At 43.1% G+C, this 19,744-nt stretch overlaps 1 protein-coding gene across 1 annotated transcript in view; it reads right to left on the reverse strand.

Moving 5' to 3' along the window:
* Window positions 1-3,739: 3,739 nt before the first annotated feature.
* The window catches only part of zgc:103559 (Allantoinase, mitochondrial), a 30,387-nt gene continuing 14,382 nt past the window's right edge, over window positions 3,740-19,744 (reverse strand). Inside the window, exons 3-11 of the mRNA XM_048541695.2 lie at window positions 17,717-17,831; window positions 15,763-15,909; window positions 14,448-14,493; window positions 13,681-13,774; window positions 12,045-12,231; window positions 8,334-8,472; window positions 7,328-7,500; window positions 7,207-7,239; window positions 3,740-5,059 (exon numbers count right to left, since the gene is read on the reverse strand). Of these exons, the coding sequence (XP_048397652.2) occupies window positions 4,922-5,059; window positions 7,207-7,239; window positions 7,328-7,500; window positions 8,334-8,472; window positions 12,045-12,231; window positions 13,681-13,774; window positions 14,448-14,493; window positions 15,763-15,909; window positions 17,717-17,831 (1,072 nt within the window). The 3' untranslated portion in view covers window positions 3,740-4,921. The remainder of the gene's footprint in view (window positions 5,060-7,206; window positions 7,240-7,327; window positions 7,501-8,333; window positions 8,473-12,044; window positions 12,232-13,680; window positions 13,775-14,447; window positions 14,494-15,762; window positions 15,910-17,716; window positions 17,832-19,744) is intronic.

Here is a 19,744-nt window from a genome sequence, read left to right on the forward strand (position 1 = left end):
CAAAATGTGTTGAGAATAATCTCTTCAATTCTACATAAAAGCTGGTGACTTGTATGTGTTGTGCTGCTTGAGAGATCAAAAGGTTTGAACGAGACTGCAGCACTCTGCACTGCCCTCTTGACCACTGGAGGATTGATTCATACATTGTTCAGACTGGATAGATGAAAGAGTCCTTCAGTTTTGAGATGCTTTTCAGGGTTCTTCATGCAGTGTAACTGTGAGATTTGGTCAATAGAAACCAAAATCCTCGTGGAGTACTCTGCCACAAAACTGCTAAGTTTACCATTTATGGATCTCAACTGAAACCTTGGAACTCATCTTGGGGTCTCTGTGGGGTCCAGAGTTTGGAAACATGCATTGATTTATAAGCCTAAGTAGGTGATAGCACTTGCATAAACAAAATAACTCACAGAACTGTGGATGCTGGAAATCTGCAACAAAAACAGAAATTATTGGAGGGATCCAGAACTACGAAGGAAAGGTCACTAGACTTGAAATGTTCACTCTGTTTCTCTCTCCACAGATGCTGCCAGACCTGCCGAGCTTCTCGAGATAAGAGTGTGGACCGGGAAGAACACAGCAGGCCAGGCAGCATCAGAGGAGCAGGAAAGTTGACATTTTGGGTCAGGACCCTTCTTCAGAAATGGCTTCGCAGTGGGGTTATAACTCACTGAGACAGTAATCCGGCATTGGCAGTTCTCACTATCTGAGTTTCTCCCAGTTGTTTTGGTTTTTGCACTTGCAACTATCTTTTTTAAGAATGCAATATTTTTAAACTGACCCCAAATCTGTCACTTTCAGCGCCAGTATTGAAGGCTGAGGCAATTGTGGTTTGGCTCTTTTCTCCAACTGCTGTTGATGCTGAAACTTGAGGATACATACAGTTGAGATTAACTCGACCTTTTGAAAACAAGTGTGCTTCAAGGTTCCTTATGTTTAACACTCAAACAGTTAATTGTTCAGATCTATACTTATTTGTTCCTTCTTGTAGTAGATTCATTCCACAATGTAATCTTTCCCTTGTCTGCAAATAATGGAGTCATGACTTGCTTGTTGGCTGACTCTGGAGCTGACCCAGCTAAAATCAAAGAGTTTGGAAGACAGAAATCCTGGATGAAGTTAATCAATCATGTCACTTTGAAAAGTGTCTCAGCTAAAGAGTATTGAGAAGGCGAGAACTTGGACTGTTATTCCACAGACTAGGCCCTGTGCATATTACTCAATTCACTCCTTTGATCTACTTGGATATGGAAGTGTTGCTTACTTAACAGTATTGTCTACAAGGGTGACTAATAGTTTTTTTCGTGAGCATAAAACTGAATATTTTTTAATATTATGCAGTAAGTAGAAAGAAAGAAAATAGGCAATTGCGACTTAGTTTTTGCTTTTCAGTCCTGGCCAATGTACAGTATATTAAACGCCCTATCTATATTGTATATTTAAGGTCAACATCACCATTCTGACCTGAAGTCAGGGAGAGACATTGTGATTGTGGTTTTGCCATCCAACTCTGGATTAGTAATCCAGAGTCCCAGATGAATGTTCTTGCAATGTGGATTTGAATCCCACCGTGACAGTTAAATGAAATTTGAATTCAGTGAAAATCTGAAATAAATGGCCTAATAACAACATAGTTGTTGCCTTCCACCCCAACCTTCAGTTCACCTGGGCCATCTCCAGCACATCCCTCACCTTCCTGGACCTCTCAGTCGCCATCTCAGGCAACCAGCTTGTAACTGATGTCCATTTCAAGCCCACCGACTCACACAGCTACCTAGAATACACCTCCTCCCACCCGCCCTCCTGCAAAGATTCCATCCCCTATTCCCAATTCCTCCGCCTCCGCCGCATCTGCTCCCACGATAAGACATTCCACTCCCGCACATCCCAGATGTCCAAGTTCTTTAAGGACCGCAACTTTCCCCCCACAGTGATCGAGAACGCCCTTGACCGCGTCTCCCGTATTCCCCACAACACATCCCTCACACCCCGCCCCCGCCACAACCGCCCCAAGAGGATCCCCCTCGTTCTCACACACCACCCTACCAACCTCCGGATACAACGCATCATCCTCCGACACTTCCGCCATTTACAATCCGACCCCACCACCCAAGACATTTTTCCATCCCCTCCCCTGTCTGCTTTCCGGAGAGACCACTCTCTCCGTGACTCTCTTGTTCGCTCCACACTGCCCTCCAACCCCACCACACCCAGCACCTTCCCCTGCAACCGCAGGAAATGCTACACTTGTCCCCACACCTCCTCCCTCACCCCCATCCCAGGCCCCAAGATGACATTCCACATTAAGCAGAGGTTCAACTGCACATCTGGCAATGTGGTATACTGCACCCACTGTACCCGGTGCGGCTTCCTCTACATTGGGGAAACCAAGCGGAGGCTTGGGGACCGCTTTGCAGAACACCTCCGCTCGGTTCGCAATAAACAACTGCACCTCCCAGTCGCAAACCATTTCCACTCCCCCTCCCATTCTCTAGATGACATGTCCATCATGGGCCTCCTGCACTGCCACAATGATGCCACCCGAAGGTTGCAGGAACAGCAACTCATATTCCGCCTGGGAACCCTGCAGCCATATGGTATCAATGTGGACTTCACCAGTTTCAAAATCTCCCCTTCCCCTACTGCAGCCCTAAACCAGCCCAGTTCGTCCCCTCCCCCCACTGCACCACACAACCAGCCCAGCTCTTCACCCCCACCCACTGCATCCCAAAACTAGTCCAACCTGTCTCTGCCTCCCTAACCGGTTCTTCCTCTCACCCATCCCTTCCTCCCACCCCAAGCCGCACCCCCAGCTACCTACTAACCTCATCCCACCTCCTTGACCTGTCCGTCTTCCCTGGACTGACCTATCCCCTCCCTACCTCCCCACCTACACCCTCTCCACCTATCTTCTTTTCTCTCCATCTTCGGTCCGCCTCCCCCTCTCTCCCTATTTATTCCAGAACCCTCACCCCATCCCCCTCTCTGATGAAGGGTCCAGGCCCGAAACGTCAGCTTTTGTGCTCCTGAGATGCTGCTTGGCCTGCTGTGTTCATCCAGCCTCACATTTTATTATCTTGGAATTCTCCAGCATCTGCAGTTCCCATTATCTCTGTTGTAAAAACCTATTTGGTTCACAAATATCCTTTTCTTTTCGCACGCCATGAATCAGTTACAAAAAAGTCATGCTTGCAGTTGCCTCCAGGGTGACATCAACAACTACAACTACGCTAGCTGGAGCTTCTAGGGTCTGGGAGCTGCAGATAACAACAGAAATCATCAAAAAGAGTTACCTATCCCAGTGTCCTGCAGTGCATCTAGTCCTGCAGCTCACCACTCTAAGAATGTGATGACAGTTTCTGCCTCTACCACTGTCTCAGGCAGTGAATTCTAATCCATGTTGACTTTTGGGTGAAAAACAAGTTTCTTTATTGCCCCACAGATCCACCACTCTTCTTCAATCTGTGTTCCCTGCTGTTTGACCCCTTTCTTCAGGTAAATATATGAATGCAACATCACTAATAGTCGTAGAGAGAAAAAAAACTTGCTTTTTCCTGGAAAAAGAATAAAGAATTGTTTGGTGTATGGATTACAATAATATGTTTGTAAATCTGATTTCTGAATGAGCTGCCAGAACAGGTTACAATAAGAAGTGATTGTTATTTAAGTAAAACAACAAAGTATAAAGCATAATAGCAAAAGGGAACTAATGAATGTCATGGTTTCCACTAGCAATGAATTGATAGGCAATCCTAGGGATTTATTTTCTTTTCTATCTGAAGTTCAAACAACATGGTATAAATGTGATGCTAATTTGTTATGAGCCTGTTCCTGCTACTGGCTGCTTCCACTAAGCAAAATGTGTAGTCAGATTATCAATTAGTCCATTACATTAACTACAGTTTATAGTAGATCAGGGCGGCACGGCTCAGTGGTTAGCACTGCACCCTCACAGCACCAGTGACCCGGGTTCGATTCCAGCCTTGGGCAACTGTCTGTGCGGAGTTTGCACATTCTCCCCGTGTCTGTGTGAGTTTCCTCCGAGTGCTCTGGTTTCCTCCCGCAGTCCAAAGATGTGCAGGCTAGATGGATTAGCCATGCTAAATTGCCCAGATTGTTCAGGGGTGTGAGAGTTATCGGAGGATGTGTTTGGGTGGGATGTTCCAAAGGGTGGTGTGGACCTGTTGGGCCGAAGGGCCTGTTTCCTCACTGTAGGGGAATCTAAGATGTTTAATCATGACATGAGTGATATCCTTATTCACTGTCTGTACTGTTACGGTCATCAGTGTTGCTGACATCAATGAATTGATATGTTTAATGCTGGCTGTTAGGAGGCTCTTCTTTACCTAGAGAATAGCGGAATTGTGGGACAGGTTTCTGGTTTGTGAGACCAATGCTGATTTCTTAAATTACTTCATGAGAGCTGGACCTTCTTAGTGGCTGTAGCAAAGGTTACCCTGCACATTAATTAGGGCTGGAATGGTGTCTGGAATAGAGAAATATTTTAGAATTTTCTTCTACCCTCTTCCCTTCTCGACGTTTTGATGGTTTTCATTTTCCATCACTCCAGCTGGAAGTAATGCGGCTTCCTGGTGGAGGTGGGAGTTTATGTATTGAAATGCACAAGACAATTCAGTTCTATGGGACAGGCTAGTTGACAAGCAGGACTTTCCCAGCTCTCACTTTTCATGTTTGAGCATAATACTCTCACATAGTGGTGGAGCAGTTATTCCCAGCATTCAATGTCAAAATTACAGACAGAGAAATACCATGCAAAACATGTCAGAAGTTCACCCACGAACAGTCACTAGCAGGCACTTCTACGTATGTATTTAATGGATGCAAACGTGCTGAAATGAGATAGGTCGGCTCTGATTAATGTGTTTTTGGGAAAGAACATAAACGTGAAGCTTGATTCGGTTCATGATTGAGTATTATTGATCAGAATGTGCTCTCCCAGGGGTTTATCGGAGAATTTTCCTTGTAGATAGACAATCTTTCCACGGACAATGGTAGCAAAAACTTCTCCCTGCAGTCTACGTCCAAGATATGGGGTCAACTGTAAAGGAAGCAAGATTAGAGTTACTTATTTTTAAGTATTTAGTTGGATAATTTCCTTGAGTTGAAGACTTCTGTATTTGTAAATGAAGCACTTTCCAATTTTGAACATGTAAGACCATGAGGTCGGTTTTGATCAAGGTACTGGAACGTGTATAAAATTCTTAAGACATCTTAATAGGGTAAAGGCTGAGAAAATGTTTCCCTTGGCTGCAGAGTTTACAACTAGTGGTCACATTCTCAGAATAGGGTGTCAACTACAGACAAATGAAGTACAGTTCCTTCACTTAAAGGGCTGGACGTTGTTGGAATTCTTTACTGTAGAGGACTGTGGATGCCAAGTCATTGGACATATTCAACAGTGAAATGGGGGATTCTGGGGAAAGAATGAGAAAGTATCTTACTAAATGGGGAAGTTATCTTTTGAGGGTTCAGTCCGTCTTCTATTGTGTGCACCTAAGGTCACAAACCGAGTGAGTAAAATTTTTACTTTGCCTTCATAATGCTGCATAGCCTCAATCTCTAAGGCATCCTTTAATGTACCAGTATGTCATTCCTGAACGACAGCATAAAATGAACTGAACACAAAACAACTGGAAAAACCCAGCAGCCTGGCAGCAACTGTGGAGAGAAACAGAATTAATGTTTTAGTCCAGTGTGATTTCTTCTGAAGAAGTTATAATGGATTGAAAATGCTAACACTGGTTCTGTCTGTGCAGAAGCTGCCAGACTGCTGAGGTTTCCGGCATTGTGTTTGTTTCAGATTCACAGCATCTTCAGAGTTTGCTTTTATTTAACATTAAAATAAAGTTTAGTGTTGCACCCATTGGAAACTCAGATTTAGCTTGCCGTCTGAGTCTGTTGTGACCAGCAGTGGGGACCAATAAACCACCAGTTCAGACTGCATTTGAACCCCAGCACCACTGATGAAAGGCAAAATATTCAACTCCCTCTCCAAAGGAGACTCAAGCTTCATGTTACTTGTGTATTTCAGTTCATATTGGGCAAGTTGGAGGTACTGTATTTTTTTGCTTTTGCTCCTTTCTGTTAATAATCCAAGAGTGACAGTATCCTAAGTAAAAGAAATACTTCTGAACTTGCTTTAGTTAAAGCACCTAATGGGGAAACCTGGAAGAGCAGTCCTGTTGTTGGTTCAATCTGACGAGGACCTTTGTAAGGGAAGGAAGGAATTAACCTACCTTCTATTCACAGCACTTCAAAGTAGGTGGCATCAGAATACCTGATGCATCTGTTGTCATTTTGCATTAGCAGCCTCCATCTAAGAGTTTTGTGATGTCCTTTGATTTATCACATCTTTTCTTTTAGATCATTATGGCATCTCACACACGCTCAACACCAGAACTTGTGTTATTCAAGGGCTCTCATATTCAGCATCCAAAATTGGTGTCAGGACTGACACCATGTGTCTTGCTTGCTGCATTTTGGTCTTAAGGCTCACTCTTATGCACTCTTGTGAGCCCCCACCCAAAGTCAGTGCTTCAGGGTGCCTATCTCTAACCTTGCATCAATGCTAAAAGTTCTCTGATTAGCTATGGATGGAATTACACTCTCATTTCTTAATGTGGAGAGGACATATGAGAGACTGCTGAGGTGGGTGAACTTGCAGCATGGGTTAGTACCTGGGACTTCAATGTTGTGGCCATTTCGGAGACCTGGATAGAGCAGGGACAGGAATGGTTGTTGCAGGTTCCAGGATTTAGATGTTTCAGTAAGAACATAGGGTGGATAGGGAGAGCCTTTATCCTGGGATGTTGACGGTGAGCACGAGGGGGCATAGCTTTAAATTGAGGGGTGAAAGATTTAGGACAGATGTTAAAGGTAGTTTCTTTACTCAGAGTAGTAAGGGAATGGAATGCTTTGCCTGCAACGGTAGTAGATTCGCCAACTTTAGGTACATTTAAGTCGTCATTGAACAAGCATATGGACATACGTGGAATAGTGTAGGTTAGATGTGCTTGAGATCGGTATGACAAGTTGGCACAACATTGAGGGCCGAAGGGCCTGTACTGTGCTGTAATACTCTATGTTCTAATTAGCGATGCTGGTAAAGAATTGTCCAACCCCAAAGCATGCAGTTAGAGGAATTCAAAGGAAGAAAAGCCAGTAGGTTGTAATTGGGGTTCTTACCTTGTTTTTGTGATGAATTGAGGCATCTTTCACCTGCAAATAATGATGTTCCAATACTGAGTTTACTGAGACACTGAAGCAACCTCATGATGAAACTGATAACAACATTTTAGTAACCTACCTCAAACTCTCTGTCAGGATCCCATATCACAAGGTCTGCATCCTTACCAACAACAAGAGAACCTTTTCTGTTCTCCAGCCCACACAGCCTGGCGGTGTTTTTACACATTAGGTTCACTACGTCTTGAAGACTAAATCCTCGTTGACGAGCAGAAGTCCAGAACAGTGGAAGACCTTTTTAAAAGAGTGACATTTCAGAGATTCTGGGATGTGAAATAGCTGGTGTTCACTCCATGCTTGGACAATAGGAAACACCTGCTATTTAAGTCCTAAGTGTCAACGTATTCTGTGCTGTGTACCCTAAGGATGGAAAATGGTTTGCCACTGGGTAAATGCCTCCTGAATAAACATGAAGTATATATAGCCATATTACATTATTTGTTATCATATAAATGGTTTAGCTAAAAACAAATTGCAGAATCGTCAATATATGTAACATCTGTGGTAATAATATGTAGCCTTTGGCTACCTGTCAATGATGATATGTGTAACACCTGGTAAATGTAAAATAACCTAAATGTTACCTGTGCAGTCTGTTTCTTGACTGTACATGCTATAGGTGTTAACAAATCACAAAGCATTTGTTTGGATCAACTTTCATTGATGAAGGGTGTTTCATGTCCCCAGGATGTGTTATAGTTCTTCTCAGCCAATGCATTAATTATGAAGTAAATAACTGTTTATTTGCTAAGCGTGGAAAAACTCAAGGTCTCGCAAACAGAAAATTCAAGGATCAGTCAATCAGTTTTGGCAGAGTTGGTTTAAAAAAGATGTTAAGACGTTTGAGAGATCTCTTTGAATAGCAGCATGAGATCTGACAGGAAGAGACAGAAAACAGCTTCTAACAATGCAACACTATTCTGCATGGAACATTTGATGACGTGATGGACTCCCTAGAGTAAAATTAGAACACTTTATGTTCTGCCACTGATCTGACTGTTTAGTAGACAGTAGTGCATGCATTACTTGTATTATCTCATTGAATTTAGCCAACAAATCTGACTCACCGAATTGCAGAGAAGAAATTCCTCCCCATGCTTTGAGGAAGTCTCCAGACTGCAACAGTTTAAGGTCTGCGGTGCATGGAGAATGATCAGAGACCACCATGTCTATCTTTCCAGCTTTCAGTGCAGACCACAGCCGTTCCTGTGTGGGACAAACATATGCCAGCATGGGTGAGGATGCTTTGAATACCAATAACCTTAACTGATGTTTTATGTTATCAATACCTCTCAACAGCTCCCAGGCAAGGTTCCCCAATTTTGTTACGGTTCTAGACCGATGCCCCAACTCCTCCTCAAACTCCTGAGTTAGGTGAGATCAACAGTTTCCCATTTCCCCCCCCCCCCCCGACCTTTTATTCTCCCCTCTTTCTAACCACTAGCCCCTACCCAACCAAACCGTCATTGCTCCCCACCACCAGGTTGGTTACAACAAACTTAAATAAACAGGATTCCTTCCCTCGTGGATACCATTCTCTAAGATCGAACGAAGTTGTTTTTTGGAAAGAGCCAATTTAACCAGGTTTTCTTGAGCTAATGATAAGAGTTAATTCATTTAGTAAATATGATAAATAGTAACAACACAGATTAAAAACATGTCTTTAAAAAAAGTAAAAGATATGCAGTTCAGTCTTTAGGTTGGTCATGAAGCGTAGATAGTAGAACAATAACAGTTAAGCATTTGATTTTAGAACTCTTGGCTTGACAGGTTGGTTGAAATTCTTTTGTCCGATTTCCTTTTGACAGTGACTGGCAGCATTCAAGTCATTCTTTCTTTTGTCCTGTTTTCATTTGACTGACTTTCTGGTGAGCCAACTTCTAGCACTCCAAGTAAGAAATGTCTGTCTACAAGGCATGGCTCACTAGTGGGTGGTTCTTTTGACTGCGACCTTCATAGCACGTAAGACTTGAATCCAGGCTAGTTCACAAGATAATCTCAGCCCTCCCGGTGCACACCACCTTCCACTACAGTGTACAGACCAAGGTTGAAGTGGCATTTAAACTCTCTGTATTCATGAAAGGGGAATGCATAAAACTGAGGGGAGGTGATGGTGTGTGACCAGTAATCCAGAGCCCCAGCTAATGTTCTAGGGACATGAATTTGATTCCCACCAAGGCAGTCAAATTTGAATTCATCAAAGATTTGGAATTATAACTTCGCCTAATGGTAACTGTGCAATCCCTGTTGATTATGGTAAAAATCTATTTGGTTCACTTTTTAGCAAAAATATCTGCATCCTTGCCCAGTCTGCCCGATATGATTCCGTAGACCCACAGCAATGTAGTTGATTCTTAAATTTGCCCTGAAATAGCTAGCAAACCATTTGAGGGGAATCTGGGACAGATATGGAATGCTGGCCTTGAAGAAAAAAGAAGCCCCTTTGCCTAGACTGCAGTTTTTCCTCCCTTCTGCTCACAGTCTGAGATGCACATAGGGGATTACATTTCAGTTTGTTGCGCATTTCTCCTTTTAAGTCCATTGATTTGAAGTTTCATCGACACCTTGTTGGGTGTGAAATTCCAGGGTTTCTGTCTCTCCAGACAGTACTGAATTTACATCCACGCTCATATGCTCATATTTCAGATGTGTGTCCTTAGTATTTAAATGTTTAACATTCCCATAATGATTTGAGTTCCGCTCTTGTTATGACAGGAGTTTGCACAACAAATTCATTTTTGGAACGTAACATCACATGATGTTGGCAAACCAGGTAGAAACAATGATGACTTGGCATTTTGGGTAAAGCCCTGGCCTATTTGCACTCTATAAGCCCTTCCATCAGTTGCACTGTTCTGACCTAACCCCATCTTGCCTCCTTGGAAGTATTTGAACTGCACATTTTTGCCAATTTAGTTAGTGGCTCCTCGTTTCCTCAGCCAAAGGACAAAGTAATTAACAAAGTATCATGGGCTCTGTCTCCAACATTTGAGACAAGAGGGCGATACAGAGTTTAGCAGAAACCATTTACATTTAACTGAAAATAGTGTAATAAGAATTGAAAATAAGAGATTCCCATGCATAATTCCATACACAAGGAACAATTACCCTTTACAAGTGTACTTCACGTTGCTTTGTTTCCCTTCCCAACCCCACACATTTCCCATTCCTTAGATTTGAATTGCATCTTCATCCCTGTTTAGTTGGTGTGGCTCCTTCATCCCTGGGATAAAGGACTTTTATTCCAGCCATTGTGCACCTTTTTCTAGATGTGAAAATGCACTGCGGAGTTTTGGAGCAGGAAGCCTGCTGTTCCAAGTCAGTGCAGCCCAGTTGGAGGCAGGGTCAAGAATGTGGCAATCAGCTACGTCACCGATCTAATGACCTGTGCTGTCCTGTTCTACCCTCCCCACTCCCACAACACACTGTTGCTGGTGAGTGAAGAATGCCATGGAGGGAGGGCCTCACTCACTTTGCTGAAAAAGCAGTGAAGAGAGCATTTTACACGGAGTTGCAATGCTGTTGGAGGTCAAATAGCTTGGTTCTGTTGAAACAATGGTTTACTGGCCAAAGGAGTGAGAGGGGTGTTTGGTGCCCAACTGCGCTCCAGCCATCCACCCAGAGTGAAACCACAAGCTGCCACCCCTATTGCATCAAATTACCTCTTGCAATTTAGTGTGAAAGCTAGTGGATGGGAATTGCAAACACTTGTTCACGCACAACGTACTAAGAGAGCTGGCCTTTAATTAGATTCTTTGTCTTCAAGGGGATAGTTGTCACATGTGATCAAGAATGGAAATAGGCCTTGCAGTGATCTTGGAGATTAATACAATCAATGCCAAAGATGTGTGAGATGATCAGGAAGGATTAACCCCTACACAAGAGGTAGTTAGCCCCAGTGGAAATCAGACACTAAAATAGCCCCCTATAGGGAGTGATCAGTTACTGTGGCACAGAACAGCAGAGTGATCAGGGACTGGGTGATCTTCAGTGACTAATTAGCAGATCTGATCTTTTAAAAAAAAAGTAGCCATGCATTCCTCCCAAAATTCTCTCAATCTGAGGCTGTCATCAATGCTGAATTTTAACTCAAAAATTGTATTGATTTCTGGACCACCAGCAAGTATTGCCCAAGCTAACGGTATGTCCTTCCACTGCAAAATAGATTCCTGTCAGATTATAGCCACCGGGCTACCAGAAAATGTGCAAGAATCAACTGTGTCTCCTGTTTCTGTTGTTTCATCAGTGTGTTGTGATAAGATCTGGAAGGGTTTGGTGAACAACGTAAGTGCTTTAGAGTAAGACTGCTGCAGCTGGATTTCAACACCAGGAAGAGTCAGTCAGGACACAATATTTGGAACATAGGAGCAGAATGCAGACGGAATTCCTCATAAAATCCAGAGAAGGCTGCAACTGTGTGTTAGATTTCGATGGAGATCATGAATCAGATTAAAAGCTGTTTCTGCCTGTAGTGTTGAAAAACTGCTGCCATCTGGGAGTAGAACTCAAGTTTTGATTGAATCCAATTAAGAGTCGTGCAGAAAAGTCAGTGACATTTGCAGATACAGTGGATGCTGATACAATTTGCAATTCCAAGGTATTTGTAACATTGGAAAACATGCAGATCAAAGCAAGACTCTTGCGAACAGTGTCCACTTTGGACAGAGGGAGCTTGGCAATCAAATCCGTCCTCTAGACTTTGTGGTTTAAACTCCAGACCATATTTGTTTTGAAACATATTTAAAATTAGAATAATTGAATAAATGAGGGATCCATACCTGATTTCTTCTTGCTCTAATCGGAGGGCAACATTTGTAGTGTGTGGCACCTTCTGGGATGTCTTCAGCAGCCAGTGAGAGATAATGATGAGTGGTTTCAACAGTAAGCATAGCCCCCGCTCTGCGGGCTTCATTTATGAGGGGTAGAGCTTCCGCAGTGGAAAGATGGACAATATGACAGTGAACTCTGGAACAGAGAAAGCAAGTGTGGTTCCAAGTGGAGCATTCTTTCATTGACAAACCAAACAAACTCTGAAAGCTTTGCACCAACTGTGACCTCTTGGAAACTTAAGAATGGACGCTAACTTTTCAACAGGCTCTGAGTGAGGAGGTTCATTAGAATGCGATGTGGGGTGTCTCTTTCATAGAGAAATGGGGCAGCGGAGATTGCGTGTGGTGGTGGGCAGCAGCAATTTAGGAAACTGCCCAACCCTAGATTCAAGTGGAGGCCAGGGATGACAGAGCCATCTCAAGTACATCAACCTGGTAATTTGTGTGGTTAAAGCAATGAGTTGAAGTAGTAGCATTGAGATTCCATTGGCCAGCGCACACACTTTCTGTGTCCAGTAGATTACTTGTATTCTGCTGTCTTCTTGGGAGATTTTCACAGGCAGGGAACATAATACAAATAGCGCACTTTGGGCCTATTTTGGATCAGTGCACATCATAAAATGCAGCTGCAGTGTGTTCCAGATTCTCCAAACAGGATATGTTTTTGCAACTGGAAACAAAATTAGAAATTGCTGGAAAAACTCGGCAGGTCAGGCAGCATCTATGGAGAGAAAGCTGAGGTTTGAGAGATCCTTCTTCAGAATGGGCTGGTTTTGGGGTGCAGTGGGGGAAAGGGAGATTTTTGAAGCTTGTGAAGTCCACATTGACACCACTGGGCTGCAGGGTTCCCAAGCGGAATATGAGTTGCTGTTCCTGCAACCTGCAGGTGGCATCATTGTGGCAGAGACCCAGGCTAATGCTGAGAGCAGGGGTTCGAATGTCACCACAGCAACTGGTGGAATTTACATTCAATTAATGAAAAATCTGGAATTGGAGATTAATCTTGTAAATAGTGACTGTGTACATTAATTTTTTTTATAAAACCTTGTGTTTCGCTAAAGTCCTTTACAAGCATTACATTGTCCACACTTAATCTATCGATGAATAAAGGAAAAAAAAAATACTACCCCTCCTCAATATGAAAACATAGTCCATTAAAATGTTACTTTGACAAGGGCACAGCTAGCGCCTCTTTGTTTCTATACTCTCTCCACTTTTGCCCACTGTCCTCACTCCAGTTTCCTTGCCTTACCTTCTTTCAAGTTGCATAGATTCTCACTTTCCCTGTTTCAGTTGTTTTGTTGAGTCATTTGCTTTGAGAAAATTTTTGCAACTATCAGAAAAATTATTGCTACAGAAAACACCTCTCCCTGGAGATTCTGGATGTAGAACCATAGTGTCATAGAGCACAGAAATAGACACTGAAGTCCAACTAATCCATGCCGACACAGTGTCAAACGAAACTAATCCCACCTGCCTGCTCCCGGTCCATCTCCCTGCAAACCTTTCAGTATTTCGGAGGGATACCTGTTGGTGCAGCATGTGTTATGATCAGGCTTTCTTTGTAGTTAAATGAATTTCTTACCTGTACTGGAGGCAAAGTTTAATAACTATTCGAATGGCATCCACCTCCATCTCGTCGGGTCGGGTCACCAGGAATGTTGTATAATCACGGGGATCTGAGGGACCCAAGGAATAGAATCGCGTGTGACATATAGAAAAAGAAATGAAAAACACTGAGACTGACAGTGAATCAGAGACGTAGATAATCTAGAATACAGTTGACCCCAGGCATCTCACCACACTTTTTCAAAGGCAATTAGGACTGACAATGAATTGTTGTCCTAGGTCATGTTGATAGTAATCTACCTTATTCTTACTAGTGTGTGTTGTACATGGCTCACTGATTATATTGTATATGACCCATGTTTGGTGCATGTTGTATATACCTCGCATTGTGTATGTTCTACCTGGTCCATGTTGCTTAACACGATACATGGCCCACGGCTCATGTTAGTTTATGTTGTTCATTCATCATGTTGGTGATTATTGAACATAGCCCATGCTGCTGGAGTGATACATTTTAGATAGGACACCAGGAAGAATCCATTGAGATGGAACACTTGAGAAGACAGGCAGGGCCTTGTCCATTCTCTGATCCAGAAATGGGGCATCTGACAGTGCAAGTTGCCAGCTCTGAGTCCATTTATACACCTTGTTATTCATGCAAATAATTGCAGTTGATATCTCTCTTAAAATAAAAAAAGTTCAAAACTGTCCAACAATTGGACTTTAAAAACATTTACTGGTAGCTTGATTGTTGTATTCACGTGTTTCATTTCTTGTACTTACTGTTTAGTTGAGGAGTCACATGTTCCAGCTTGCGCTCTGCATGGAACTGATGAAACAATGCATATTGCATTAGCTATTTCATGCTTAACATGATATGTAATGTCGATACATGGATGACTTTCCAGTTTATTGTGCCTGATGCTAGGTAATATCAGATAAAAGACAAGCTAGATACAGAAAATATCCTCTACTCTAGCCCATGATACATTCCCAGGACACATTCAACACTAGTGGAATCAGTTATGTCATAGTGAGATTGACCAATGAGCCTCTTTCAAAATATTAAGGTTTGAGTTTACGAGGTGAATCCCACTGTATTGATTAAAGTAATGTAATCGGAAAACAAAGAATGGAGTACCTTTGGTTTCACCATCAACTGTCTTTAAAACACATCAACCTGGTTAACAGACAAATCTACCAGTCATTTTAAGCATTCTCAGACTCCAAATGCAGAACTGAAAGGATGACTATTGAATTAATTCTTGGTGATATTTGAGAGAAGAGTGTTTACCAAATTAAGCGTTGGAATCGATAGACAGATAAACATAGCTTTTATCACTCATTCAAAGGACTGAGTGCAGCACACAATTTCAGCCTGGATTACAGGTTCAAATTGCTCAAGCTCCAGCCTACAAGCTTCTGATCCAGAGCTAAAATGCTTGCTGAACCTAGCTCAGATCATTACCCAATATACTACACTCAGAGAGCAGAAGCTGGGAGCTTTTCCTTCATTGAGTTTTACAGCAGTTTGATTCAGATTTTTCGCCTCTGTGAATAAAGTGAATTATCAGAAATGACAAGCTAGTGGAGCCATAAATGGCAAATCCTTAATGCCATTCAACAAATCTATAGTCAGGGCTGAGATTGCAGGCTGACCTCTGCAAATAAAGACTATCAGAGACTTTGAATTCACACATCGATTAGAGTTCCTGACTCTTCTTCCGCACTGCCTGTCTAAGGATTTCACAGTGACAAAACATAACGCTGAATCTGTCTGTCCATAGGGTTTTTTGATGTAGGACTGTATTTCATATTGGATTTTTCTATCCAGAGGATCTCCTGCACATTGGTTTCTGTAATTCAGTCCTCTGTCTGACTAGAAAGCTCACAATATAAACCTGTGCTTCAATACCACGTATTTCTGAAGTTTCTCTGCTCCACATATGCATTGTCTCAAAAAATTACCATTCAGCCCAGTTTACAGTTTTAACACAAACAGAACACTTGACTGTTAACCTTTATTATTTAGAGTTGCAGTCTGTGTGTGTATTTAACTTTGGATAGAAGGAGAGAGATAGAGAAGTTGTGTATTTACCAGTAACACCCGACCTGTGCCCTGCAGTTGAGACAGGGCTGGCTGCAGATCAGCTTCAGTAACATGAGGGAATTCATCCACTCCACTGTTAATGAGGAAACACTTGAACCCCGGGACCCCAGCCTTAATCATGGGGCGCAGTGCAGACTGGGAATAAAGTAGAAGGGTTAAATCCATGTAGCAATGTGTTCTACAGTTATCTGACTGGTGACAGGCACAGCTTTCAGTATAAACTTTACTTGTGAGTAATGTAGAAACATAGAAGATAGATGGAGGAGTAGGTCATTCGGACCGTTGAGCCTCCACTACCAGTTAATATGAGCGTGGCTATTTCAGTTTCCCACTGCCACTTCCTCTCCATACCCCTTGAGCCCTTTAGCTGCAAGGGCCATGTAGCGCTCCCTCTTGAAAGTATCTAACAAACTGGACCCAACAAGTTTCTGTGGGAGAGAATTCCATTGCTTCACAATTCTGAGTGAAGAAATTCTTCCTTATCTCAGTGTTGAACAGCTTACCTCTTATTCTTAGACTGATTTCTGCTTTTGCAGGGATTCCTTTTGTCCCAGAGTCTGGTTACTTAAAGGGCAGAATAAGCTCCAATTGGTAACTGGCATTAGTGTTTCACCATGATAATGAGCACTCCAATTTAAATCAGAATTAAAGCACCAGTCAAGTATTGAACTAGAGAACATAGTGTGAAGCCGGATGAACACAGCAGGCCAAGCAGCATCTCAAGAGCATAAAAGCTGAAGTTTCGGGCCCAGACCCTTCATCAGAGAGGGGGATGGGGAGGGGGTTCTGGAACAAGTTGGGAGAGAGGGGGCGGTGGACCGAAGATGGAGAGAAAAGAAGATAGGTGGAGAGGAGAGTATAGGTGGGGAGGTAGGGAGGGGATAGGTCAGTCCAGGGAAGGCGGACAGATCAAGGAGGTGGGATGAGGTTAGTCGGTCGGAAATGGAGGTGCGGCTTGGGGTGGGAGGAAGGGATAGGTGAGAGGAAGAACAGGTTAGGGAGGCGGGGACAGGCTGGGCTAGTTTTGGGATGCAGTGGGGGGAAGGGACAAGCGGGGCTGGTTTTGGGATGCAGTGGGGGAAAGGGAGATTTTGAAGCTTGTGAAGTCTACATTGATACCATTGGGCTGCAGGGTTCCCAAGCAGAATATGAGTTGCTGTTCCTGCAACCTTGGGGTGGCATCATTGTGGCACTGCAGGAGGCCCATGATGGACATGTCGTCTGAGGAATGGGAGGGGGAGTTAAAATGGTTTGCGACTGGGAGGTGCAGTTTATTGCGAACCGAGCGGAGGTGTTCTGCAAAGCGATCCCCAAGCCTCCGCTTGGTTTCCCCAATGTAGAGGAAGCCACACCGGGTGCAGTGGATACAGTATATCACATTGGCAGATGTGCAGGTGAACATCTGCTTAATATGGAAAGTCATCTTGGGGCCTGGGATAGGGGTGAGGGAGGAAGTGTGGGGGCAAGTGTAGCACTTTCTGCGGTTGCAGGGGAATGCTGGAAATCCCTGTAATGTATATAGGGCAATTGTGGCATCTAAACCCACCACTCCTCCCATCCAGTCCACCTTGTTTCCAATTCTTGCTGACAGTCTCAACCAACACGAGTGCAGACTGAGGAAGCGGGAACAGAGGTTCACTTTCTCACCTTTAAATAGCTGAAAGTTTGGGAATGGTGCACATCCAGCTTGCAGTACAAGCTCCCCATTGGTGTTGATGATGTGGAGTCCTGTCCCCAGAGTGGCAGACATTTCTTGAAAATTTCTCACTTACAAGTTCAATTTCCCTCATCACTCCAGTGGCCTATGGCACCCTAAGTTACTCAATGCTGCCATTTGGTGCCAAATTAAAACAAACCAAAACCAGGATCTGAAGACAACCCAAACCATGCAGACTAATTAATCTGTTCATAACGAAGGTTTAATACTTTTTAAAACGTTCACCTGGTTGCCTGGGACAATACCTCCCCAAAATGCAGTATCAACAAAGCATTTGTCTCTAGCAGCCTGCAGTTTCGTTCGGAAGTTTTCTAACGTAGTTGTTGGTGGGATGCTGTTCCTGTCCACGACAAAAACAGAGATGCAGTTAGATGGACGACAACACAAATCCATCACACTGACATTTTATTAGAGTTCCCAACACAAATCTATAGGCTGGCACAGTGTGTACATTTTATTTTATTCATTCATAGGATGTGGGTATCACTGTCAAGACCAGCATTTATTGGATTTGAGAAAGTAATGTTGGGTTGCATTCTTAAATTGCTGCACTCTGTGTGGTGCAAGTACATCCACAGTGCTGTTCTGGTGGGAGTACCAGGATAGTGACTCAGTGACAATAGGGGAATGGTGTATAATTCCAAGTCAAGATGGTGTGAGGCCTGAAGTGGAACTTGCAAGTGGTAGTGATTCCAATGGTTCTTGCATTTTTGAGTGGGAGGTCTCTTCACAGACTCACTGTCGAAAGAGGTTTGACAAGTTGCTGCGGTGCATCTTGTGGATGGTACACACTGCTGCCAATGTGCGCCAGTTTTGGAGGGAGTGAACATTGAAGATGGTGGTTAGCTGCAATCAGGCAGGCTGTTCTGTCCCGAGTTGAGATTCTTGTCTGTGGTTGGAGCTGCACTTTGTTATCCAGCCAAGCGGAAAGTTTTTCAGTACATTCTTGACTTGTGCCTGGTAGATGGTGGAATTCTTTGGCAAGTTAGATGAGGTACTTGTCACTGAAATCCCAACATCAGACCTACTGTTGTAGCCACGATATTTTTGTGTTGATCCCATTACATTTCTGGTCAATGGTAACCGCCAAGATGTTGATTCCAGAGATTTTAGAAGAAATGGGATATGGTTCGATATTATGTTGTTGGAATTCATGACATCGCCTGACACTAGTGTGATTAAATAATTGATTGTTACTTGTCAGCTAAAATCTGAAAGTTATACAGGTCTTGCTGCACTTGAACACGGAATCTGAAGAAACGGAAATAGATCAGAACATTGACAAATCGTTAGTAAACATCTCCACTTCTGACTTTATGTTGGAGGGAAGGTCATTGATGAAGAAGCTGATGATGGTTGGGCTTAGGATGCTATCCTAAGGAACTCCTGCAGTGATGTCCTGGAATGGAGATTAACCTCCAATAACCACAACCATCTTTTTTTGTATTAGAAAATACTCCAGCCAGAGTTTTCTCCCCGATTCCCATTGATTTCAGTGTTGCTGGGACACCTTGACGCCACTTTTGCTCAAAAGCTGCCTTGATGTCAAAGGCAGTCAATTTACCTCACATTTGGAATTCAGCTCTTTCTTTCCAAATTGGACAAAATCTGGAATGAAGTCTGGAGGTGACCGGACCTTGAGGAGCCCGAACTGAGCAGCAGTGACCAGGTTATTGCTGTGTAAATGTTACTTGATAGCATTGTTGACAACACCTTTAATCACTTTTCTTCATTCGGGACCCTGGATGTAGCAGAGCTGTGTAATGTCGAAATGATCTGTTGGTAATGGATTTCATTGCTATGTCGATAGTGTGCTGATTTTATAGTTTAGCATACAAGTAATCCTGTATTTCAGCTTGACCAGGGTTGGCTGGTTCAGGTCCTCAACTGTTCATTGAACCGAGGTTAATTTTCTGGCTAATGGTACAGTAATTACAAATGAAGGGTGTACTGACCCATGATATGACAGGTTGAAGTCAAATACAGCTTTGTTTCTGCTAATGGCCCACAGTACTTCAGGGATGGCCAGTTTTGAGACGTTCAATCTGTTCAGAATCTGTTCTGTTCAGCACCATGGCAGTGCTACATAATACAATAAAGAATATCCTCAAACAAGGACAGAATTTTGTCTCTGCAAGGACTTTGCTATGGTTGCTCATATGGATAATATCATGGAAAGATGTATCTGTGATAGGCAGATTGATAAGATGTATCTGTGATAGGCAGATTGATAAGATGCATCTGTAATAGGCA

The sequence above is a fragment of the Stegostoma tigrinum genome, chromosome 14, assembly GCF_030684315.1.
Source record: "Stegostoma tigrinum isolate sSteTig4 chromosome 14, sSteTig4.hap1, whole genome shotgun sequence".
Taxonomy (NCBI): domain Eukaryota; kingdom Metazoa; phylum Chordata; class Chondrichthyes; order Orectolobiformes; family Stegostomatidae; genus Stegostoma; species Stegostoma tigrinum.